At 60.7% G+C, this 23641-nt stretch overlaps 12 protein-coding genes across 12 annotated transcripts; 6 read left to right on the top strand and 6 right to left on the bottom strand.

Moving 5' to 3' along the window:
- Window positions 1-297: 297 nt before the first annotated feature.
- PLICBS_008089 (uncharacterized protein) lies at window positions 298-2222 on the top strand (the record flags this gene model as incomplete). The annotated part of the gene is made up of 2 exons (XM_065601317.1): window positions 298-665; window positions 932-2222. The coding sequence occupies 2 exons, from the start codon at window positions 298-300 to the stop codon at window positions 2220-2222; spliced, it is 1659 nt and encodes a 552-aa protein (XP_065457389.1).
- A 279-nt stretch (window positions 2223-2501) lies between these two features.
- Window positions 2502-4722, bottom strand: PLICBS_008088 (uncharacterized protein; the record flags this gene model as incomplete). The annotated part of the gene is made up of 3 exons (XM_018324428.2): window positions 2502-3650; window positions 3705-4532; window positions 4594-4722. 3 exons carry the CDS (start codon window positions 4720-4722, stop codon window positions 2502-2504), a joined length of 2106 nt encoding a protein of 701 aa, XP_018177607.2.
- Window positions 4723-5282: 560 nt separating this feature from the next.
- On the top strand, window positions 5283-6242 carry PLICBS_008087 (uncharacterized protein; the record flags this gene model as incomplete). Its single annotated transcript, XM_018324429.2, has 1 exon — window positions 5283-6242. The coding sequence occupies one exon, from the start codon at window positions 5283-5285 to the stop codon at window positions 6240-6242; it is 960 nt and encodes a 319-aa protein (XP_018177608.2).
- Window positions 6243-6484: 242 nt separating this feature from the next.
- On the bottom strand, window positions 6485-7345 carry PLICBS_008086 (uncharacterized protein; the record flags this gene model as incomplete). Its single annotated transcript, XM_065601316.1, has 1 exon — window positions 6485-7345. One exon carries the CDS (start codon window positions 7343-7345, stop codon window positions 6485-6487), a length of 861 nt encoding a protein of 286 aa, XP_065457388.1.
- Window positions 7346-8357: 1012 nt separating this feature from the next.
- Window positions 8358-10118, top strand: PLICBS_008085 (uncharacterized protein; the record flags this gene model as incomplete). Its single annotated transcript, XM_018324431.1, has 4 exons — window positions 8358-8515; window positions 8724-9180; window positions 9248-9724; window positions 9852-10118. The coding sequence occupies 4 exons, from the start codon at window positions 8358-8360 to the stop codon at window positions 10116-10118; spliced, it is 1359 nt and encodes a 452-aa protein (XP_018177610.1).
- Window positions 10119-10666: 548 nt separating this feature from the next.
- On the top strand, window positions 10667-11256 carry PLICBS_008084 (uncharacterized protein; the record flags this gene model as incomplete). The annotated part of the gene is made up of 2 exons (XM_018324432.1): window positions 10667-11091; window positions 11157-11256. 2 exons carry the CDS (start codon window positions 10667-10669, stop codon window positions 11254-11256), a joined length of 525 nt encoding a protein of 174 aa, XP_018177611.1.
- A 379-nt stretch (window positions 11257-11635) lies between these two features.
- PLICBS_008083 (ATP-dependent RNA helicase mtr4) lies at window positions 11636-14979 on the bottom strand (the record flags this gene model as incomplete). Its single annotated transcript, XM_018324433.2, has 2 exons — window positions 11636-11816; window positions 11873-14979. The coding sequence occupies 2 exons, from the start codon at window positions 14977-14979 to the stop codon at window positions 11636-11638; spliced, it is 3288 nt and encodes a 1095-aa protein (XP_018177612.2).
- A 600-nt stretch (window positions 14980-15579) lies between these two features.
- Window positions 15580-15877, top strand: PLICBS_008082 (uncharacterized protein; the record flags this gene model as incomplete). The annotated part of the gene is made up of 2 exons (XM_018324434.1): window positions 15580-15784; window positions 15852-15877. The coding sequence occupies 2 exons, from the start codon at window positions 15580-15582 to the stop codon at window positions 15875-15877; spliced, it is 231 nt and encodes a 76-aa protein (XP_018177613.1).
- Window positions 15878-16184: 307 nt separating this feature from the next.
- PLICBS_008081 (uncharacterized protein) lies at window positions 16185-17810 on the bottom strand (the record flags this gene model as incomplete). The annotated part of the gene is made up of 1 exon (XM_018324435.1): window positions 16185-17810. The coding sequence occupies one exon, from the start codon at window positions 17808-17810 to the stop codon at window positions 16185-16187; it is 1626 nt and encodes a 541-aa protein (XP_018177614.1).
- Window positions 17811-18898: 1088 nt separating this feature from the next.
- On the top strand, window positions 18899-19723 carry PLICBS_008080 (mitochondrial 37S ribosomal protein mS23; the record flags this gene model as incomplete). Its single annotated transcript, XM_018324436.2, has 2 exons — window positions 18899-19278; window positions 19363-19723. 2 exons carry the CDS (start codon window positions 18899-18901, stop codon window positions 19721-19723), a joined length of 741 nt encoding a protein of 246 aa, XP_018177615.2.
- Window positions 19724-19800: 77 nt separating this feature from the next.
- On the bottom strand, window positions 19801-20755 carry PLICBS_008079 (UDP-N-acetylglucosamine transferase subunit; the record flags this gene model as incomplete). The annotated part of the gene is made up of 2 exons (XM_018324437.2): window positions 19801-20541; window positions 20609-20755. 2 exons carry the CDS (start codon window positions 20753-20755, stop codon window positions 19801-19803), a joined length of 888 nt encoding a protein of 295 aa, XP_018177616.2.
- Window positions 20756-21210: 455 nt separating this feature from the next.
- On the bottom strand, window positions 21211-22954 carry PLICBS_008078 (uncharacterized protein; the record flags this gene model as incomplete). The annotated part of the gene is made up of 6 exons (XM_065601315.1): window positions 21211-21468; window positions 21602-21751; window positions 21856-21975; window positions 22174-22201; window positions 22295-22800; window positions 22868-22954. 6 exons carry the CDS (start codon window positions 22952-22954, stop codon window positions 21211-21213), a joined length of 1149 nt encoding a protein of 382 aa, XP_065457387.1.
- Between the last annotated feature and the right edge of the window lie 687 nt (window positions 22955-23641).

Here is a 23641-nt window from a genome sequence, read left to right as displayed (position 1 = left end):
CGTCTCTAGCTCCCGGCATCCGGCGAGACAATCGGCCAACCTCGTCGTCCACGTCCCGTTGCCGCCCTTCTTGCCCTGCCCTGCCACATCCCAGCCCGTTCCCGTCTGTAAAACAAGCCGCCCGCTCTCTTTCCCATCGCCTTCCTTCCCCATTTCCTCCTGCATCCGCAGCATTTTGGCCGGTCACATATCACGATTCACAAACAACGGCCCCCTTATCAGACGCAGCTGCGACATTACCCCCGGGGGCCCCCCAAATCATGCAAGCCACCGCCCGCGCGGCACGCAGCAGCAACCATGGCGCAGCAGCCGGCAGATGACGGCTCGGCGCGGCGACAGGACGACGACGACGACGACGGCATCAACGTCGTGGCGGCGGCGCCGGCTGCAGCTGTTGGACCTGGACCTGCAGCTGTGGCGCCTGCAGGTGACGAAACGGCAGCGGCGGCTCGGGCGCAGATGCACGGCGAAGGCGGCGGCGGCGTCGACGATGCCCTTCATCTCGAGGCGCAGATGCAGATGCAGGCGCCGCAGCCACCGCCATCCACAACGCCGCCCGTGATGGTGCTGGATCAGGCGCGCAACTTTGACGACGAGCGAGTCGATGGCGGTCTCAAGGCCTGGCTGCAGGTCGCGGCCTCGTTTGCCTTGTACTTTAATCACCTGTACGACCCTCCTTCATCCTTCTCTCTCCCTGCCTCCCTCCTCCTCCTCACTGCCTTGCCCCCCCCCTTTTTGCCCGGGTTACCTGCCCGACAAACACCACCACCGCCATGACTCCCATGTTTTCTCCCCCTTGATATCTTGTTGTTTGCTGTTTGCGTCGCGGGAACCTCGTATCCCCCACGTCGCACAACCCTTCCCAGAAGCATCGCGAGTCATTGGCGAGAACTTGAAAGACCGCACGCTGATTTGGAATGAAACATGGCAGCGGCCTCGTCAACTCCTTTGGCGTCTTCCAGTCGTACTACACGGCGCACCTCCTCTCCGGCAGCTCCCCCTCGGCCGTATCGTGGATCGGCTCCGTGCAGATATTCTGCCTCATGGCGCTCAGCGCCGTCATCGGCCCGCTCTACGACCGCGGCCACGCGCGCGCCCTCGTCGTCGCCGGCACGACCCTCCTCACCATCGGCTTCCTCGCCACCTCCTTCGCGACCCGCTACTGGCACGTCCTCCTCGCGCAGGGGCTGTGCATGGGCCTAGGTGCGTGCTGCATCAGCGTGCCGTCCATTGCCCTTGTGCCGCTGTACTTTCGCCGGCGCAGGGCGCGCGCCATGGCGGCGGCTACGGTGGGCAGTGGGCTCGGCGCGACGACGTACCCTCTTCTTTTCGAGAGCCTCCAGCGGTCTGTCGGGTTTGCTTGGGCGGTCCGCGCTATGGGCTTTGTAGCCGTGGTGTTGTGCCTGTTTGCCTTTGCGGTGATGCGTCCCCGTACGTTGAGGGAGCGCCCGGCCTGGATGCTGCAGCAGGGGCGTCGTGGACGTGCAGGCGGCCTCTCGCTTGCGTGGTTCGTCGACACGGGCGCGTTCAAGGAGCGGCCGTTCCAGCTCTACTGCGCGGCCATCTTCTTCAACAACCTCGTCTTCTTCAACGCGCCGTACTACCTACAGTCGTACGCGCTCGCGCACGGCATGGCCGCGTCCGGGCTGGCGCACTACCTCGTCGCGATCCTCAACGCGTGCACCATCCCCGGACGCATCGCCCCGTCTTTTGCGGCGGACCGCGTCGGCGCGCTCGACACGTACATTGCCGTTCTGGCGTGCACCTGCCTCAGCCTGCTGTACTGGGTCAGCGTCAGCACGCCCGCCGGCAACGTCGCGTTTGCGGTGCTGTACGGCTTCTTCTCCGGGGGCGTCGTCTCGCTCGCGACGGTGGTGGTGACGAACATCACGCCCGACCTGAGCCGCCTGGGGACGAGGCTCGGCATGGTGTCGGTGCTCAAGGGCGTGGGCTCGCTGCTGGGGCCGCCCTTGTCGGGGGCTATGCTCGACGCCACGGGCGGGTATCTCGGCGTGCAGTTGTTTGCTGCCATGGGCATCCTGCTGACGACTGTCTTTTCGGTCGTGCTGCGGGTGGTGTTGGCGAGGAGGGATGCGCGGGTGCTCAGGGGCGAGGGTGGCCTTGCAAAGGAGGCGGACAAGACGGAACAAGGTGCTTGCCAGATCCGCGGCTCGAGACACTTGTTTTCACTCATGAGGAAACGAGAGCCTCCTGCGGGCTGAATAGAATCGATTGTTCCGCTGTTAGAGCGGCTCGTCCCCCTGTAGCGTCGTTCGACTCTTGTTTGTTCCATGGCGTCACTCCACTCGCTAGAACGGTACCGTCGCCTTGTGTCATGCCAAATCATATTCCTTTACATCTGCGGGCACTGTTCGCCGCGCCGTGCTATCCGTCCGCCAGTCAAGGCCGCTCGAGGCGGCGGGGCTCTAACCTGAAGCGCCCCGATGTAAATGCAGCCATACCCAACCCGCTTCATGCAAACGAAATACACACATGGTTCTCTATACAATGCCCGCTCTTCTAAGCATCAGACGTGCCGACATCATCCCAAGCAGGGTCAGCCCGTATTTGCCAACGTTGGCCTCCGCAACGTCCCCCTCCCAAACCTTGGTCGCGAGCCAGCACACGGCCGCGAGCTCGGCAATGCCAACCGCTGAGAGCACGTACGCGACCCCACCTGGAGTCGGCGAAGTCTGAATCTCCTGGCTCGTCGCGTCGTTACCGCGAAGGGCAATGACCCCGGCGACGAAAAGTATGACCGACCGTACCTCTAACTGGCGAGGAACGGCAATGGTCATTGTTGTCAACCAGGCTAATACCAAGGCAGCAACAATGTAGAACACGATGGCGTCAGAGGACGTGGGAATTCTGTGCCTCGGTTTGTCGGATCGCGTTGCCGCGACCCGAGTCGGCCTTCCGTTGGCGGCCATCCCGTCCGCGCTCCCGGCGTCGACATCCTGCTCCTGACTCAAACTAAAACTCTGGCTCAGCAAGTCTGCCAAGGAGCTCGCATCGTCCTTCTCTGGGGCGAAGAACTTGGGGTGTCTAAACTCCACGCTCTGACTGGTCTCCGCGGCATTATTGCGGTCGCTCGCGGAGCGGCGTTGGCCAAACAGACTTTGGCTATTGTCCACGGGCTCTGGGTTTTGCTCCGACTCGCGAGGCCGGTTCAGCAGTCTCCGCGCTGGGTTCGACGGCGCTGCGGGAACTTTGTGGCGGAAGGGATTGCTGGCCTCGGGCTCCCGCCGCGCAAACTTGCTAGTCCCTCTGCTTGGCGATGCCTGGCCAACAAATGCTCGATGCTGATGAGGCGCAATGGGTGACCAGTCCATCTCCTCGGCGTACTGGACTGGTTGCGGGCGCCGTCGCGTGGGAGTCTCGGACAGATCGAGGCCGCCAAACGACAGCCCGGGCTTTCTCACCGGCTGTTGGACAGGCGCCCGTTGAGAAGGAGGGGTTAAACTGGCTGGCCGAGCCTGCGACGGCCGGTCAACCGACTCCAACGCGTCGTTGAAAAGCTCCGAAAACGTCTTGGAATCCTCCTGCTTCCGCTTGGCCGGCGTCGTGGGCTTGGGCAGAACAGGCTTTTCGTCTGTTCCGAACAGCGGCGAGGTATCGACTCGGATTGACCTGCCGGCCAAAACATACATCTGATTATCATGTTAGTGCTTCCGTCTATCTTCATATCCATCAGTGGCACCCACCAGCCCCATGACAACCGCCATGGCCGCGTGTATGCTGAGCTGTGCCTGAACCGACTGGCTCTGCCCGCCCTCGATGTCCTGCACCCTCCGGAACACCAGTCGGAAGAATATTATGAGGCCCTGGAAGGAATACCACTGAGTGAGTCCCAACAAGTGTCTCGTGAACCCGCGGTTCACTTGCACGAAGTGCGGGTTCCACCACGCCGAAGCACACGCCGCGGCGATGCTCCATCGCATGAGCACATCCTGTGCTGGCAAGATCCCAGCTATCCGTCTCAGCCACGGAACGATTCGCTCCAGTAGGGCATCGCCTCCGTCCGGATCGCGCATGCCAGCCGGGTCGCCGGTCTGCAGCACCTGCGTCACCATGACCACGTGCCACAGCAGCTGCAGCACGAAGCCAACCCTCCAGACGGCGCCGCCGAGCGCGCTCGCCCAGTCCAACGGCGTCCGCCTCCGGGTAGGTTTCCGGCCGCGGCTCAAGTCCATCATGCGACGCAGATGGTCCGTCTTGGCTGTGTACCCTGCCTGGCGGATGCGGTGCTCGACGCGGGCGGCGCACTCGTCGCAGACTTGCGGATACCGCACTTCCAAGCCGCGACGATAGCGGTAGTAGTTGCGCTCGAGTCGCTCATATTCTGGGTCGGAAGGATCGTCGGGAAAGTATTGCGCCAGTGACTTGGTGAAGAGGTGTTGGTTCTTCAGGCACGTCGGGCAGAAGATGTCGCTGCTCCCGGTAGCCGAAGGCGAGGCCGGCCGAGGCACCGCGTACTGCGTCGTCGTCGCTTCGCGATCCGTTGCGACGGGAGGATCCGTAATCTCTCCATTCTGTTCTCATCAGCGCTCGGGATCCCGTGGCGGGTCCGGGGGGTTGAAGGCGGGCGATTACTTCGTCGAGGTAGTTGGTGGCATCGCAGTAGAGACACAGAAAGTCGCGGGTCACGCCGTCGTACTTGAGCCCGGACCGCTTTCCGCAGTAAAAGCAGCTCAGGTACCGGGCGCCCCTGAACCGCGCCATCTCGATGCGTGTCCCGAGCAAGCCAACGTGCTATGCTGGTGGAAGGAGAGTATGTTGACACCGGCGAAAGTTGGGGAAGAGGAGGATGGCGATTCTGCCCAAGGCGGTGGAGGTATGTTGCAGGCAATTGAGTGCAGCCAGTTGGAGGTGGCGGCATGAACCGAAAGCCTCACTGGAATTCTCCCCTGCCAGAGCGCCGCTAGAAAGGCAGCGTGTCAGGCGGGCGGGATTCGGTCCCGTTGCATGGAAGCTCTAGCGGGTCCCTAGCCCACTGTGGACCCCGCCTGCACGGCAGCAGCTGCCACCCGACCGTCTCCATCGCTCCAGCTGTCGTCACCTCATGTGCCAATGGACGGCAGCTGTCGTCCACCTCTCTCACTGCGTTCCGAGACACCAACCTGATCCGCATCGCTTGTCAAGCCTCACATCACGACGGCACACAATCGCAGCCGCGCACGTCCATCGACGCGACACCACCCGCACGGACCAGAGCAAACACACGCCCACGTCCGCATTCGCATCGCTCTCACCGCACGCCCACCCTCCCTCACCATGCCGCCATGACGTCCGCGCCCCTCCACCTCACGATCCGCTTCTCAACCTCCATCCCAGACCTCGAGCTCGACATCCCCTCGCCGCACCTCACCACCGTCCTCTCGCTCAAACACCTCCTCCGCACTCGCCTGTCCACCCCGAACCGCTTGCGCCTCATCCACCAGGGCCGCATCCTACCCGACGCCTCTGCCCTCTCCGCAGTCCTCAAGCCGCTCCCGCCGCCACCACTGGCTGCTTCGTCTGCGTCTGCGAAACGATCGACCGCTGCCCATCGCGACGAGGACCATGGCGGCGCTGGCAAGGGCAAGGGCAAGGCCGTGGAGGGCGCCGCCCCGCCTCCGCTACGCATCTACGTGAACTGCTCCATTGGCGATGAGCTCTCCGCTGCGGACCTCGCCGCCGAGGCCACTGCCGCGCACAACCCACCCTCGGACCCGTCCCCCGGCGATGGCTCCAAGGCACAAGCCGGCATATCTTCGTCCAACGGCGCTGCCGCCGCGTCCGGGAATGACGCAGGCGCCGGACTATCCTCTTGGCGCACGCGTCCGCGCCCGCGCGGCTTCGATCGCCTCCTGCAGGCTGGCTTCACATCGTCGGAAATATCGACGCTGCGCACGCAGTTTGCGTCCATAAACTCGGATCGCTTCGCCCCGGACGCGATGCCCTCACCCGACACTCTCCGTGGACTGGAAGACGCGTGGATCGACTCCAACGCCGGCGAGGTGCCGTCGCTGGGCGCGGGAGCCGCTGGCGGCGCCACCATCGAGGACGAGCTGAGCAGCATGTCGACCGTGCTGGACATATTGATCCGAGGCATGATGATTGGCTTCTTTTTCCCGCTCGGGAGCTTGACGTGGCTGCTGAGACAGGGCGTCTGGAGCGAAAAGTGGCAGATTTTTGTCGGCTCAGGCGTCGTCTTGAGTCTGACTGTGGGCATCGTCATGGGCATCTCGGGCGAGCGGTGACGGACTATGAAGAGCAGTATGCGTCAATGTTGCACGTGTACGATATGGGAGGCAATTGGGTCTGAGCGAGGGCGTTTGGAAATGGCAGCCGCACGTACAAGTGGCATGGGGGACCCGAGGAGGGAGGTCCCCAAGGACACAGTATCAAGGGTCTGCCTGGCCCCTCCAACTACTGGAAGGACCGCGGGCATGGCGATGGAAGAGTAGGAACTCGTGGCTGGCCTGCAGAACCGCCATGGCCTCTATACAGTAATGAACCTATGGGCGTCAAATTCGTGGGCGCCCTTCTTTTTCTTGTCTCCGTCCTTCTGTGCCGCGCTGCCAGGCAGGACGTAGCCTCTCTGGTTGGCTATCAGCTTGATCCCGTTCCGCGTGAAAGCCGTCGAGTAGTGCGTGTGACCAAAAGCCCACGCCTTGGCGCCCTCCCACTCTCCGTCCTGTATGATGTCGGTCGCAAAGGCCGGAGTCCACGGGTTGCTCGCATGCGCCGGCGACGAGCTGCCTTCTACGCAGGGTGCATGATGCGTCGCTACCAAAAGCCGCCGTCCTCGCCCATCATCCGCGGCTGCGATGCTCGCGACTCGTTCGCGAAGCCACGCCACCTCCTCGGCGTGGACCTGATTATGCCTCTGAGGCGTCCAGCCCGGTATCTTCTTGAAGTCGCTGACCTTGGCGCGCACGACCTCGTAGACGTCCTCGGGGATGGCCGACCAGAGGGTGCATCCGACGACCGTCAGGCCAGAGTCAGGGTCGTCCCAGTGAGCCCTATGGAGGAGGACCAAGCCGCCGACCAGCCTGGGCTCTGCTGCAAGACGCCGCGCCTCCTCGATCCCAGCGTCGTAGTCTAGCCCGTAGAACTCGTGGTTGCCTAGCACGAGGAAGACTTTCTTGTAGCGCGAGACCTGCGCGCCGAGGAATTGGAGGTAGGCGTCGTAGTCGATGAGCCGGCCGATGTCGCCGCCTAGAAGCAGGAAGGGCGCAGTGGCGGGGAAGGTGTAGGACGAGTACTGCTGTCCGACTTCGAGGTGGAGGTCGGAGAGGATCTGCACGCGTGGACTTGCAGCCGGGGTCATCAACTCCCGGACGGCGCGGAGTATCCCCATGACGTCGGTTGCGGCTTGGTGGGAAGGGAGAAAATCCGGAGATGCAGTCGGCGGCGGAACACGCGAGTGATGTTGTTGGATGGCTGATTTACCGTGTCCTGGGTCTCTTGCCACTGTTGGCGTCGGGCTTCACTGGAGACGAAAGTGAGCACATGGCGGTTCACTGGTTGGCTGAGCTCTCGCCGTTCTGGCCCGGACCTCGAGGCTCACGATATTGACTGACGATACGATGCAAGCCATTATTGAATCTCATACCTTGCGTACTTGAACAGTGGGTAAAATACGCCCTGCAGACAAGCACGGAGGCTCTGCTCCGGTGCCTGTGCTCAGTGTCCTCTGTCGACCAGGCGCTGATCCGGCACCACGCCTCCGACACACACGGCTCCAACAAAGCGCCCGCGATCATCAGCATCGGGCTCGGTCAGACCCTTATTAAAATCGGGTGCTGTGGGTCGACCCGGGCAATGAGCATTGATTTTCGTCACCGAAGCGGGCGATCCAGCGTCCAGTCAGGTCCACTGATTCGAAGTCTTCCAGGTCTGACACAGTCAGTACCCTGCGAGATGTGCCTGGCTGGGAGCCTGTTACGGGTGGTCAAAGGAGAGCCGGAGGTACGTCCGTGGCCCTGCAGGGCGTGACGTCCGAGTGGAGTGCCGCACGGGAGCCGTCCGCCACGGGGTGACATACAGAGACGAATACCGTCAGGACTCGGGACACTCATGCGCCCCAGGGCAAGCATCGATTCTTTACCTTCCGCGCTCACTGCCCGCTGGCTGCTGTCAAGATGTACCACCGACAGAGCAGGCTAGAACGCGGTATGGCCCGTGCCCCCAGATCGGAGCAATTGGTCCTTCTACATGTGTAGTTGCAATCGGCGTCTACAAGATATCCATCCGTGATGCAAGAAGGCGGATTCGAAGCTCTTTTATATATCCTTCCTACCAATATGTTTCTTGAAATGTGCCGTATAATAAGCAGCTCCTCTCGGCAGACACAGCTGGTGGCCCTGGCCATGCTCACACAGCAGCAGCAGCAGCAGCAGCAGATTCAACATGGCAGAAGGCTCATCTTCGAAAAGAGCAAATGGGCGACAAGATGGCGACGCCCAGGTGCCGTCGGCGCGGCACTCATCGTCGTCGTCTCGCTCGACATCATCATCCGCAACAGCCAGTGAGCTACCCCGATGTGAGGAGAAGACGACGAATGGAGCACCACTGTCTAACACGCCAACGGTCGATACAGCTCCCCTCCCCTCTCCCGGGCTGCAATTATCCCAACAGAGTCGCCCGTCGTACTTCACCCCCGTCCGTCCGCGCCAGACGGCGAGGACAACCCGCCAACCGACATCCCGAGTGCCGCCGTCTCGACTCCCCTCCAGACTCCCGTCTCGGATCCCCTCCGCGATACGCAGCACCACGTCGCAGCGGCCCCTGACACTCAACCGCGGGCCGACGCAGCGTGACTGGGTCGACAAGGAGTACCTCGACGAGAACCCTTGGTACGGCGTGGCTAGGCAAAAGCCTGTCTTCAGCCTTGGCCAGCCTTTGCCTCACACAGCTCGGCGACGGCACACCGAGAAGCACACGATCGGAAAAGCAGGAGACCCAGATGTTGAGGCTGCTGAGACAGCGACCACTTTGGGGCCGTCCCAGCAGGATGACCAGGCAGTGCCGCATCTATTCCAAGATACGAGCAGGTTCGCGCTCGACGCAGAGCCTATCGGACATAGGGAACGGGAAGAGGTCGAGGAGGGTTTCCGGGATCCCGATGAGCTTCGCAACTGGTGGGCTTCCTTTCGGGCCCGTCATCCGGAACTCCTGGCCGAGTTTCTCGCTGTACGTCTCCTCAACCCTTCTCATATCCCCTTGACCAATTATTCACAGAGGCTCACCGTGACCATAGACCACCGTATCCATCTTCCTCGGCGTCGCCGGCACCCTCACCGTCAACCTCTCCGCAGACCCGTCCACCATCTACGGCACCTTCGAAGCAGCCTGGTCCTCGGGCTTCGCCTGGATGCTGGGCATATACATCGGCGGCGGCGTGTCGGGCGCGCACATGAACCCCGCCGTGTCGGCGTCGCTCAGCGTCTTCCGCCGCTTCCCCTGGCGGCAGTGCGCCGCCTACGTCCTCGTCCAGCTGCTCGCCGCCGCGGCCGCGGGGTCGCTCGCCTACGCCGTCTTCCGCGACGCCATCCGTAATGCCGATGGCCCGGCGCGCGAGACGGCGTGGACGGCGTTTTGCGCGACGCGCAGGGAGTGGATGAGCACGGGGGGCGCGGCGTTGAGTCAGGTGGTGCAGAGTGCTGTTATGATGATCATGGTGTTTGCGCTGGGGGACGATCAGAATGACCCGCCTGGAGCGGGCATGCATGCCTTTGTGAGTTCTGTCCTCTATCCTTCCATCGCGGCCCCCGGGAACATGGCGATTCCATACGTCTCTTTGTCAGGGCCGTTTGCCATTGCTTCATGTGTCCGAGACCACCTCCGCTGACAGCATGGTTCAGATCCTCGGCCTTCTTGTAACGACGCTGAAGCTCACGCTGGGCCACAACACCGGGTCGGCTTTGAACCCGGCCGCAGACTTTGGCCCCAGGCTCGTTATGCTCGGCGTCGGATACGGTCGCTCTGTCGTCTTCGGGGACGCGTGGTGGGTGATTGGACCTTGGGCTGCCAACTTGGCAGGGGCGCTTCTTGGGGGAATCGTATATGATGGGTTCATATTTGTGGGTTCAGAGAGCCCTGTCAATCGTCGCATCAAGCTGTCTAGATAGATTCGGAGCCTCAGGCGGAATAAAAGCAGTAATTACTAGCATCAAGGTGCGGCGTGCCCATGCAAGTATTGAGAACTGGGGAGGCCCGCCAGAGGGGTGGTAGAGAGTAGGCGTGTTGCAGGGTCATGGCCGCAGTCGAAAGCTGCGTATCCCAGTACCCTAGCCTGCAGCATGCGAATAGCACGATCGCGACCGATGAGTTAACGGCGAGATCTGCTTCGGATGTTAATTACGCTTACATGCCATGGGGGCGGCGCCAGAAACACAAAAGTCTTGACATCACGTTGACTCAGGTGCGGATGCTCTCGGGCTACGTCACGACTCACTCCTCAGGTCGGGCAAGTTCGCTCACCTCGTTCCTCACAACCACCTCGATCGCCATCAGCTTTCTTGCTTCTAAGCAAAAATGAATTGCTTCTTCGTGTCCCTTGAGCTATCGAATTCTCGTATAAATGAAATGTGTATCCCTCGCTGGGCAAGCTCCCCCAGCAATACACCACCATAAGCATCAATACCCAGCACTAGACATTCACATTCACACTCCAGCCATGACCTCACCCACCTGGCAACACCGCCCGCCCTACCAAGGCCCAACCGAAACCTCACCAGCGCGCAAATCCTTCACCAAGAAACTCCGCGGCGCGTGCCACTGCGGCCGCGTCGTCTACTGGCTCTCCAGCGACAACCCCCTCAACGTAAAGTACTGCCACTGCCACGACTGCCAGGTCATCCACGGCGCGCCGCTGCAGCTGGCCGCCATCTTCGAGAAGGCCGACATGGCCTTTGAGCGGGGCGTCGAGGGCTTGCACTTTTACAAGACGGACAGCAAGGCCGCGGAGCACGACCTGCCGTGCAAGGTCTCGTGCGGGACGTGCGGGTCGTTTATCCTCGACGAGGGGCGCAACATGGTCCTTGTGTCGCCGTCATTACTGACGCTGGATACGGAGCGGCTTCGTGAGAACTTTGACGTCAGGTGAGTGTCGTTCCCGTGTTGGGGGGGGGCTGTAGAGTGATGTGAGGCGGCTGATTCGATGCCAGGCAACATATTTTCTATTCACGACGCGTAAAGGACATTCTGGATGGAAAGCAAAAGTGGGCGGGCTTGGATAACAAGTCTGAGCTTTTGCACGATGACTAGAAGACGCTGAGTCGTCCAATATCCTTTGCGAATTTTAGCGAAGCAGATTTGAAGACTGCATTGTATGTACAGGTAGCGTGCGAGATTTGTTATAAGTATGTCATGCCAGTGAGAATATACTATAGGAGAGAGGGGGTTCTCAACGCCGAATCAGAGTCCAGCGCTCGCCGCTCGTCTCTATTGCAATTATCTCCATCGCTTCAACAATCATATGTACAGTAAACGTGACATGAGCATGCCATTACAGAGCCCAGACTCCCTCGCCGTGGATCATGCCAACGTAGCCGTGCGCCGCCCATGATGTTTGACGCCAGATAAGATAAATACCCAATGCCATCTTCCCCGCCCGCGTACGCTCGCACTGTCTTGCCACAGTCGCCTACAGGTACAGACTCTGCGCGGCCACGATGTCCCTGCGCACCTTCTGCAGACTCTCCTCAAACTTCTTGGTGAGGTCGTCGTTGCCCATAACCTTGGCGGCCTGGGCCATCTGCCGCAGGAGCTCCTCCAAACGGCGGAACAGGCGGATAAGCGAGCCCTCGTACGTGTTTGTCATTTTGCTGCCACATGTTAGCAATTGTCGTTGCAAATTCGACGTACAAGATGCAAAACTTACCAGATCTCGGAGAACGGTCGGCCGTTAGCCCATGCGTAGACCGTCTCCATCAACTGCCACTTCAGGCTCTGCACGTACTCCTCCTCGTTCACGTCCAGCTTGCATTCCTGGCTGACCTTGGCCACGATGCGTGCCTTGGCCAGGACCTCGCGGTAAGGCTTCTGCAGCTCCTCCTTGAGGGCCTGCGTCTCCACCTTTTCATCAAAGATGAAGCAGCTCAGGATGGAGGCAATCATTTCCGGCGTCAGCTCGTTGAAGAAGCGGTCGAACAGTAGCTCCGACAAGAGCAGCTCGTGGCCTTCGGTCGAAGAGATCTCGCACGCGACGCGCGCCTTGAGCTGCACGACCTCGGCGTCGTTGATGAATCCGAGACGACGCAGGACACGCTTGCGCGACTTGAGCTCGTCCATCTGCGCGATGCTGTGCGCCTTGGCGATGGCCTTCTTCTTCTCCTTGACCTTCTCGGACACTTGCATCTTGGCGTGGTACTGGTCCCAGAGCGAAGGCAGCAGCGGCGACAGGTGCAGCGGGTTGGCCAACAGCCGAGACTCGAGCACCTCGATCTTGCGCAGAAGCTTCTTGAAGGATTCGTCCGTAATGTCCATGTTCTCCAGCGGGTCGAGGATCGGCACGCCATCAGGGAACCTGCGCTTGACTTCGGATAGAGACTTGAAGGCAGTTTCCTTGTCCTGATCAGTCCTCAGGCCGTCCTTGGGCAGAAAGATGCGAATCTGGCTGATGGCCTTGACGCAGCTCAGCAGGCACGGCACCGTCTCGTAAATGACCTCTTCGTCCCCGTTGGCCGGCACCAGGCCGGCTTGCATCTCTGCCGAAGGCTGGCCCGGATACACCGAGGAGCTGGACGCCGCAAGAGGCAGCAAGACATTCACAATGACAGACTCCTGCGGCGCATGTTCCGGCTCACCGAGCTTAGGCGCCTTGCGGGGCTCGTGCTTGACCACCACGCCCCAGCCAAAGTCCTGACCGCCGGCCACGTTATCGGGCGACACCTTGGGGTTGTAGATTTGCACCAGCCGACCGGGCTGCAAATACTCGAGGCTGTACTGAGGGTGTTGAATGACGGCCCGCATGTCTGCCGTGTATGTGTTGAGCTGTTGACGAATCTGATAGTAGTCTTTGATGGTGGCCTCGTCTGGGATCGCCAGGGAGTCCCGCTCTTGTTGCAAGGCCATGAGATCCTTTTCCAGAGACGGAACGCTCGCTGCGTTCTGGAACTGGTGGAAGCAGCGCTCGAGCATAAACTCGGGCGAGATGGCCTCGATTCGCAACAAGTTCAGAATCATGTTGTAGCCCAGGTAAAAGGCCGAGTTCAGTCTGTCCTGGTGTCCCGTGACGATTTCCTTGGCCACCTCCGGCTCCAGCTTGTCGTCAATCATCATCAGAACAAGACCGCGGGCGTCGAGACCACGTCGTCCAGCTCGGCCCGCCATCTGAATGTACTCGGACGAAGTGATGGGTCGCCTCTTGACGCCGTCCCACTTTGTGACCTGTGTGAAAATGACCGTCTTGGCCGGCATGTTCAGGCCGATGGAGAAGGTCTCTGTGGCGAAGAGCACCTTGATCAGTGACTCTTGGAAGAGAATCTCGATCGTCTCCTTCAAGATGGGCAGCAGGCCGGAATGATGGACACCAACGCCGCGCTTGAGCAGCGGTAGCAAGTGCACAATCTGGGGCAGCTCGCGGTCCTCTTCTGACAAGCTGTCAATGGCGCTCCTGAAGACCTTTTCGACCATGGCCTGCTCCGAGTCGTCGTTGAAGTCCAGATTGCCAACCTTGATCGCAAGGTTCTCAACCTCCCTCTTGCTGAAGTTGAAGACGATGACGGGGTTGAACTTTTTCTTGATAGTCATCTTGATGATCTTGTAGATGTCCGATCCTTCGTCGGGGCCGCCGCCCTTGTTCGTCTTCTTGTTCTTGCCCTTGCCCTTGAGCTTGGCGTTGATGTCGTTTGATTCCGCGCCCTTGCGGTCCTCCACTTCCTGCATGACGCTGTTGAAGTTGCTCTCGTTGAAGTTGCCCTTCTCGTCGACCACCATCCGCGCGCCCTTTCCGCCGCAGGGGTAGAAGTAGTTTTGCAGCGGCGTCGGTCGGAAATCCGTGTAGACGACGTGGCACGCTTGGTGGTGGATCTTGGCGATCCATTCGGCGAACTGGAAGGCGTTGGGAATGGTGGCGGAGAGGAAAACGTAGCGGACCTTGTCGGGAAGCATGATGATGGTCTCCTCCCAAACGACACCGCGGGTCTTGTCGCGCATGTAGTGAATCTCGTCGAACACGACCCATCCCACCTCGCGCATGATCTCGGAACCGCGGTACAGCATGGACCGCAGAATCTCCGTCGTCATGACCAGGCAGCTGGCCGTGGGGTTGATGGTGACATCGCCCGTCATGAGGCCGACGTCGCCAAAAATGGCGTCAAAGTCTCGATACTTTTGGTTACTCAGAGCCTTGATAGGACTCGTGTAGATGACCCTTTGATTTCGCTTGAGACACTGGGCGATGGCGTACTCGGCGACGACCGTCTTGCCGGCACTCGTGTGCGCCGACACCAGGACACTCTCCTCGCGCTCAATCGACGCCACTGACAGGCTCTGGAAAGGGTCGAGCTTAAAGTTCCACGTGCGCGCCGGCTCTTCCGGGGACTTGTGCTCCGACAGTGGCACGTACTCGTAGTCCAGGTCCGGAGGCAGCGCGACTTGATGCTGGATGTTATGTGACAGCACGAGAGAGGATTCCTGTGGCAGCAGTGTCGTGGCGCCGGCGACTTCTCTCGACTCGGCCGTCTGAAAGGTATCCGTCAAGACGGGTCCTACGCCGTCTTCCTTTTTCCTCCGCTTCTTGTCTTGCTGGCTGGGTGTGTCCGATTCGTCTTCGTCGGACTCGTCGTCTTTGGACTTCGTCTCGTTGGCGTCCATATCCTCATCCTCGGCCGGTTGCTTCTCCTGGGTCGCTGCGCCATTCATGGCCTCGTCCGCCTTTCTCTTCTTGGTCTTGTCGCGGTTCCGGGGTCGCTGCGGCACCTGCTCCTCCTCGCTGTCGCTTTGACGGCCAGGCTTGCCCTCAAACACATCGAACATGTCATCCATGTTGGGCCACTGTCGGCTGTCCGCCGGAGTCGCGTCGTATATCAGTTGATGCTGCTCCTCGCAGGTGATTCGCTCGGAAATGGGATGCCGAATTGCAGGATCGCTATGCAAGATGGTTCGTCTTTTGGCGTTCAAAGTAGCGAATGCGCCAGTGAATTGGTGTTGTCAACGCAAACGCACACGCAGCTGCAAGCTGCAAAATCGGCGATGCTCAGCAAGTGGGCAGCCCGGCTCGAAAAAAGACGTGGGCTGGCTGGGGGACAAAGCGGCAGAAAGAAAATCGTCAGGCCCCGGGGCGCAGGCGGTGAGCTAGCGCATCTCGATGGCCTTGCGTCCTTCCCTGTTTCTCCAGTCCGAACTTGACCCGACCATCGGACGTTCACGGCGCGGCGGGACAGCTGATGCTGCACGTGACCCAATTGAGCCAAGCCTTTTGCTTTTGAACCTCATTCGATTATCCTTACCTCGGATCCCGTCACGACCGCCGTACGCAGCAAAGCTCTCAACCCGCCTGTCGCAATCCGCTCCGCTCTTCCAAGGTGAGCGCGCACCTCTCCGACACGCCCCCAAGCACCGGCCAAGCTAATTGACCGCCCGCAGATGCTCTCCCGCGCCGCCGCCCGCACGACGACCTCGCTCGTCTCCCGACGAGGCTTCCACGCCACCCGGGCTCGCATGTCCTCGCCGTACCACTACCCCGAGGGCCCCTACACCAACATCCCCTTCAACCCGCGCAGCAAGTACTTCGGTCTTGGCTTCTGGTCCTTCATGGCCACGGGCTTCCTCGCCCCCTTCGGCATTGCCGGTGCGTCTGCGCGCTTTTGCCCTTCGCGGGCCGCCCCATCCGACATGCTTGCTAACTGGCTGTGCAGTCTACCAGACCTACAAGGAGCAGTAAGCTCCAGGCGGAAAGCTGGATGGCTTGTCGAGGGCGAAGAAGATACTGTTTGGAGCGGCTGTCCCGGCACATTCGATAGACGTCTGGGCTGCCACCGATATCACTGTAAACAAAGTTCCATTTGTCAATCCGAATCGATTCGACCGACCCGCGCCGTGCCCAATTGCAACCGCGTCTGATGTAAACGTCCTGCTACATGCAAAAACTCGCTTTGAATACAGCATCGCCCCAAAATAGTGTTGTATGGTACAGATGCGACTGGGGTATTGCTATATGCGGATAAAGTGTACATGTACAGTGGCCCTGATCATAGCCATGACCCGTCCCGTCTTCCTCGTCGATGGGATGTCCCGTCCCACTTGCCCCACGGGGACTTCATGTCCTTGCCTTGGATGATGTTGTCAAAAATGGCATGCATAAACTGCTGGCGGTCCGGTCGAATGTCCCACAGCTGCGACATGGCATCAAACGTCCGTACTACGGCCTCAGTCGAAGAACACTTCTTGACGGCCCTCAGAGCCCAGATGACGAGCCAACGGTCAATGCGGAATCCTTTGGCGTGCTCATCGCGTGCCTGGTATAGTGCTGATAGAACGCCTTCGAGCCTCTTTTCGCTCCAGTCGGAGCCGGAGAAGCCGCCATGCGTGTAGAACCCTTTGAAAAGTGCGAGGAAGATGGTAGGGTGTATCGGGACTTTGAGATGCTTCATCTCGTCGAGGTATTGGGCGACCTTGTTGAGATTGCCCACTCTGATGGCGTAGTGCTGCACAAGCAGCTTGTACGTGTGCAGGTCTGGGGCGAGCCGCACGTTTGTCTGCAGCGTCTCCTTGAGTTCCGGGTGCTGCTTGCCGACCCTGGTGAACATCATGAGGACCCTCGTGATGACCTTGTTCATCATGTAATCGCGCTGCGGCATGTCGGAGGCGAGGGCGTGGCCGTTCTTCATCCGCTCGTAGGTCTCTTCTGCCGCCTCTTCCTCGCCGCACCGCAAAAGGCCCGAGATGACGCAATTGAGCACGACCGTGTCGACCATTTCGCCCGATTCCACCATCTCCTTGTACGCGGCGCGTATCCCCCCGGAGTCGAGCTTCAAGCCAAAGTAGTGGATAAGGCTGACGTGGTGAAAGCGGTTGAACTCAATGCCCCGGCTCTCCATTTCCTTGTATATCATGTCCGCAAGCGTAAAGTTGCCCGCCTTTGCCGCCACGTCGAAAAGCACGTTGAACGTGACGTCGTTACCCAGCACGTTTGCCTCTTTCTCCATTTCTCTCCAGAGTCGCAATGCCGATTCCATCTCTTGTGCCGTCGTTCGGGCAGCGTATTTAGTGGCGAAGGCCAGGGCGAAGTTCCAGTGTGAGCGTCGCAAGGTGAGGCCCGCGTTCTTGACGTCGGCGACGAGCGCAAAGTATCGTAGCATCGACTCCATGTCTCGCTTCTTCGGCGTTCCCATCACTCTCAATAAGCGGTTCCGCCATTGCCATGTCAAATGCAGCATGCGCGGGTCTGGCAGCTCGCCGTAGAGCTTGTATATGGTGTCAAGGGACACTCGATTCGGGTGGCGCATCCTCTGCCCGATGGCCGTATAGAGACGCGCAAGCAGCTGCTGGGTATTGTTGGTGATTTTGAGGGTTTCGTCGCGGGAGGGATACTCGACGTCGTGTTTCTTGTCGGACACGCGCAGGTTTGGTCCGTCGGGCAAGGCGTAGCCCCTCCGGTATGGGTCGCGGTGAAAATCAAAGTGCTCTTCTGCGCTGCCCTCGTCCCTGCTGTCAACAAAGGACAAGAGTTGTTTCGTACTGTGCACCGGCAACGGCGGCTGTCGATGGACCATGGGCTTCGGTCCGGAGGCGACCGCCGTGGCGACGCTGTACTGCCGCGCGCCCTGCCGAGAAGGACGTATTACCCGCGGCTGGTGAGCATCGGAGACGGGCATGAAGGTAGAGAGTAGCCATATTGAGCTCCTCGTGCAAGCCGTTGGTCGCGCAAGGGTCGTCGTGGGAGGCGCCGGCCGGCTGCAGAGGGTCCTCCGGGTCGTCGTCTGGACGGACCTGAGGGTCGCTGTCGGGCGGCTTGCGAGGACCGCGCCGCAGACGGACCCGTCCACTCGACTGCGTATTTTCATGGGTCGTTCCTCATGGTGGCTCGGCCGTCACAGAGAAAGTTTCTCGCGCGGCGACGGTCGACGTCGAGGATGCTAAGGTAAGTGCTGGATGCGCGGTGGTTTGCCTCCTGCGATTTTGGCGAAGCTGCCGGACGAATTGGAGGTGGGGCCGTTGATGGAAAATGCGTCCCTGCCGCTAGCGCACCAAGTCCATTGGCCGCGCGCTTGTCCCGGGTAACCCGCTGGCATTCCCATCCAGCATCGTGCAACTTGAGGGATCACTACTACAACGTGCAGCTAGATTCGAATTGATGAGAATATGAGAGATAAGGGTTCTACTGAGTATATGTGAGCGACATTTTGCCGCGACATTTTCCATAGGCTAAGCGTGACTCGATTTGCTGTGCTTGGGCCGCCTTAAAGCAAGTTACACTGCGACGGCTTGAATACGCATTTCGGCACCACTGCACACTTACACGTTTGGGGTTGATGCGACCTGACCACGAGATACAACTAAAAAAACATCGTTTTGTGCATACAAGAAGCCGAGCTCATCAATGGCAGACTATTCCCTCTACTTAGGAAGTGAACTACTCTCCACGGCCGCTGGCTATGCCACGCGAATGGTGTGCGTCTCTAGTGTCTAGTAAACATACATGTACAGCGACATGACCGCTACAAGGCCGCCCGGCTTGTCGGCAATACGATTCGCCGGGGCCCCCAAAATTTCCCAGCGACTCGCAGCGCATGCGATCGCGACACACCACCAGCAATCCCGTCCAGCTCACAAACACCACATCGCACGCCGTCAATTGCGCCCAAAAAGACCGACCGCGGCACGAGCCCGAGTGCGACGACCCGTACCCAAGCATCTGGGCCCGACAGCCGTCCCAGCGACGACCACAGCAGCAGCAGCGGCCATGGGCGGCCGACAAATACGACCCGCGGGGGTCTTCAAGGCCGTCGCCCAGGAACTCAACCACCAGGTGCTGCCGGGCCACTCGGTCGCGCAGCCGCCCTGGTTCCAGGTCATGAACTCGGTGCCGCCCGCCGAGACGCTCGTGCGCAACGTCACGCCGCGGCACCGCGTGCCCAACCCCAAGAGCACGCGGCCCAAGAAGCTCTACCGCCCGCAGGGCATCGCCTACCTCGAGGACGCCCTCCGCACCGGCTTCTACAAGGACCACCCGTGGGAGCTGGCCCGCCCGCGCGTCGTCCTCGAGCTGGACGGCAAGGACCACCAGCACTGCGACTGGAGCAAGGGGCTGCGGCAGCCAGGCGTTCCCCTGTCGGGCGAGTGGTGAGTACCCCGAAGAAGCGGCGCGCGCACACACACACACACACACACACACGTAAGGAGGAGCTAACGGTGTCGAAAACGCAGCGTCGTGCAGCGCCAGCTGTGGCTGATGCAAAACGAAAAGATGAGCAAGCGGAGAGCGTACGACGCGGCCCGGCACGAGTTCTACCGGCTGCGGCAGGCCGAGGAGATTGAGAAGCGCGTGGCCATCGAGGAGGCCCGCCACGTGGGCGCCTACTTTGGCAAGTCGAGGCTGGACGTGGGCATGCAGCTCGAGGACCAGGAGTTTGAGAACTGGAAGATCTGGGCCGGCAAGGAGACGGCCAACCGCGAGGCGAGACAAAACTCGGAGATTGAGACTTTTGGGCTCGAGGACGACGCTGAGACGGCCGTCGACGCGGCCGCGCCGGCCGAAGGGCAGCCTGTACCAGCAACCACTGCATAGAAGCGCCGTCGGAGTACGGCCTGTATATAATAACCGTGTACAATTAAAAAACAAATGTATCAAGAAACGGCGCGCTTTCATGTGCCGTCCACATCGGGTCTCCTGGCGTTGAAGACCATCTCCCCTGCATTCACCAGGCCGTACGCAGCAGCCACATCGGCATGCTGTACGTAAAACGCATCCGCCAGCCCCGTGTAGTAGAGCAGCTTGCCGGTAAGGCTCAGCGTGGAGATGCGCGCCCACGACTCGACGTAGACGAAGCGCATGCTCTCCTCGGGCACAAGCCCCGCCATCTTGAGCAGATGCACGGCGAGGGCAACGAAGAAGCCCGTGGCAGGCCCGTTGGAGAAGACGCGCGTGGGCAGGCGGTGGTGGCGGGCGCGCGCCTCGGGCGGCGCCAGCAGCGCGGGGAAGATGTCGACGACGCTGCGCAGGGCCGTCGCGGGGGTGCTCCAGAGCGGCTGGTGGACGCGGCGCGCGCGCGTGACGGTCCGCGTGTCGAAGCTGCCGGGCGAGGTGGTGCCGCGCGCGCGGCAGAGGCTCGCGAGCTGGGCCTCGTAGTCGCGCAGGTGGTGCGCCGACATGTGGTCGCCGCTGGAGATGAGGTAGCGGCGGTGCGAGCCGGCGAAGTGGCAGAAGCCGTCGTCCATCATCATGAGCATCTCCTTGGTGTGGCCGCCGGAGCCGAGCACGAAGAGGAAGTAGTCGTCATCGCCTGGCGGGTTGGCGGCGGCGGAGGTGCTGTCGTCGTGCCGCTGAAAGGGCGGCTTGGGCCATTGCGTTGCGCGGCGACGGCGGAGGATCTGCGCATGGCGCGTCTACGGATGGTTAGTCCCGAAAACCTTGAAGAATTCAAGAGGCCTGAGGAGGGGGTGGTCTTCTCACGGTGATGAGGATGATGGAGAGGATGAGCAGTGCCATGGCCGTGAGCAGCGTCGTTCTGTCCATGGCGCGGACGAGATGCCAGAGGATGGCTGCGCCCGCGGCCGCTATTGCAAACAGCCCAGACAGGGCGAGTGCTTCGCGGCCCATTTTGGACGGACGTTGGTGTTCTGTGAAGTTTGGCGGTGGGACGACGTTGAAGTGTTTGTGTGATGAGGTTGAGTCGTCATGGTGGTGCACGTGGTCACTTCAATATTCAGAAGTTCTGGTCCAGATTTCTGTCAGGTACCCAGAAGACCCGCGCCTAGCAACAACACTCAGCGTCACTCACAACGAACATAGTCATATACATCAGCTGCTTCCACGTTTGTTGCATTTGGCATTGTGCGTGCTCATTGGCGCCCAGCTTCTTCTACTCTACATGTGCCGTCTCCATCAAAATGGCCAAGCTCGCCATTGCCCCCGACCAGCAGCGTCAACCAAAGACCAGAGCATCACGCACAGCTATCCATCAGCATCTCTACCGCGAAACACCGTGATGGCACACGATCCGATCCCACTTGGCCCATGACTGCCTTCACCGAGAAAAGCAGTCTCAGTCTGCTCTACTCGGACCTCTGCCGCTTCTGCGACGACTCGCCCTCCTCGCGCTGCTCTCCCTGAGCCTGAGCCTGCGCCTGAGCTTGAGCCTGAACCCGAGCAGCCTCCTCCGCCACCCCGCGCGCCGCCCTTGTCGCGCGCGCAATGTACCGCCTCGTCGCCTCGCGGCCCGCGTCGTCAAACAGCGCGTCCATGGCCTCGTGCGTCTTGGCCGAACATTCGATGTACCGGTGCGCGTTGATGCTCGTCGCAGCGGCTTGGGCCTACAGATCATTTCACCGACACGTCCTCCGTCAGCACTGGCACACCATCCTCATCATCATCACCACCACCCCACGACGGTTTTTGCAAAGCCATCGCCGACCTTAGAGAGAGGAGATGGAGAAAAGAACTCACGTCGGTGGTGTCGACAAAGTGAGCTTCGTTCATGCCCGCGGGCATGTTCAGGCGCAGGTCCTTCTTCAGGCCCACGAGGTGCAGCAGGGGATCGAAGCCCATCTGGAACGGGGACTCCTTTGTGAACGCGCGGGTTCGAGCATGCGTCCACTGACGGGGCAGGCAAATCGTCAGCCAGTATATCTCAATGGCGCCCCTCCAAGTTCTCCCCGTCGAGGAGAGAGGGTCGCCAACACCTGTCTGGCATAGCATACCCAGGTCACAATGTTGCGCATCGACAGTCGGTCCTGCACGTCAAAGCACAGGAACACGGCGTCGAAGCAGTGCGGCCGCACCATCTCCACGGTGTTGAGGTCCGGCGTGCCCGAAGTATCCTAGCATTCGATGGACACGGCCTTGTCGTGGAAACGGCGCTGGAGGTAAAAAGCCACATAGTTGGGCCGGTGGTTACCAACGGCCTGGTCGTGATGCGTCCCAAGTCAGCCTCAACTGTCTGCCGTGATGCCATGCCATACCAAACCTCCAGAAGAGAAGAGGATGTGCGCGGCGGAGAGGAAAGAAAAACAACTCACGTCAGGAAAGAAGTTGTAATACGCCTTGCTTCAATCATCCCACAAAACCGCCAGGGTCAGCGTCATACAGAACAGAACAGACGAAGAGCAGGACACGGATGGGATCTCAGGGCTGTCTCACACAAGCAGCGAAGTCTGGCCCACGCCCTTGCCGCCGACGAACAGAAACTTGAGCAGGATCGGGTCCGGCAGGTGGACCGTCACGACACGGCCTGCTGCTGCTGCTGCCGCCGCCGCCGCTGTGGCAGACTGCTGGCCCGCGTCCGATGCCTTTCGCTTGCGACTGAATAAGCCCATGATCCTGGTCGAGAGCCACCGCCGCCGCCGCTTGCCACCGCTGCCACCGCGTCCACCAGCGGCGCCGTCGCGGTCGCCCAGCAGCAGGAGGCGGCGGGGGTCAAAGTCACGCACTGAGAGGGCCGTCGAGGGCCGGGAGGAGCCGCTGAACTGCGGCGTGTCGGGCCGCACGAAGCTGAGCCGGCCGGGAGGGCGAGGGGGCAGGTCGGCGGGATAGTCGACTGCCTCTTCCGCAGCCTGCTCGCCTTGATCGGCTGGGCCTTGGGAGACGATGGTGGTGTCCTGGCCGTTGTCGTCATCGTCCACGACGGTGTTGTCGTCCGCACACGACTATCCCCTGCATCAGCAAACACTCCAAGGAGTAGGAATTGTCAAGGCGCTCAAAAGGTATACTCACCGCAGCAGCTATGGCAGAAGCACGACGCGCGTCGAAGCCATCGCCCGCAAACGGATCCTCGCGCTCCTCACGAGTCGGCACCTCCATCGCCCAGCTCACCACCCGACGAGTCGCCTCCCGTCTCTCGCGGCTCATCTCTTCTCTCGCTAGACAGACGAGTACCCTCTCGGTTGGCAACTTCCCTCAACTCACAAGACGTGCACGAGGACCCGGTTGTCAAACGCGATGGTGATTACCACGCTCGTCTCGTTTTGGTTGTGATCGAGCACGACCAAGCACGCGAGGAGCAGGGCGAGAAGAGGAAGAAAGGTGCAGCAGCAGTGGTAGTGAGAGGAGACAACGCGGCGGATGCAGACGCGTACGCGAGACATAGGTAGGCGGAGCAGGTGAAGATGTGCGCTGTTGAGGGAAAGGTCGCGTGCAGGAAACCTCGAGGCAGAAGGGAAGGGAAGGGTGTTTGTGTTTGTGTGCGTGTTGGGGCAACGGGGGGGAGCGGCTGGTGGCCAGGTGCGTGACGGGCTGGACGGAGGTGTGTTCACCTGTGGCCAGGTGGGACGTACGCCCTGTGCTGGCTGGCTCGGTTCACCTTGGCCTGCGCGGGTTCCTCTGCCTTCCACTGCATGCTCTCTTGTTCCCTGTTCAAGCCATCCATGGATACCTGTGAAAATGGGTGGACGGCCTACGCTGCGGTCGGTCGTTCAGGGCTGGGTGTTGACCGACTGGAGACGGGCATCGCAAGCGCAGCAAAGCCAACCAGGCAGTTCCACGGGCAGC

The sequence above is a fragment of the Purpureocillium lilacinum genome (assembly GCF_023168085.1).
Source record: "Purpureocillium lilacinum CBS 284.36 DNA, scaffold_6, whole genome shotgun sequence".
In the NCBI taxonomy this organism is placed as follows: domain Eukaryota; kingdom Fungi; phylum Ascomycota; class Sordariomycetes; order Hypocreales; family Ophiocordycipitaceae; genus Purpureocillium; species Purpureocillium lilacinum.
The sequence above is the reverse complement of the archived record's forward strand: the minus strand, read 5'-3'. Positions and strand labels throughout refer to the sequence as shown.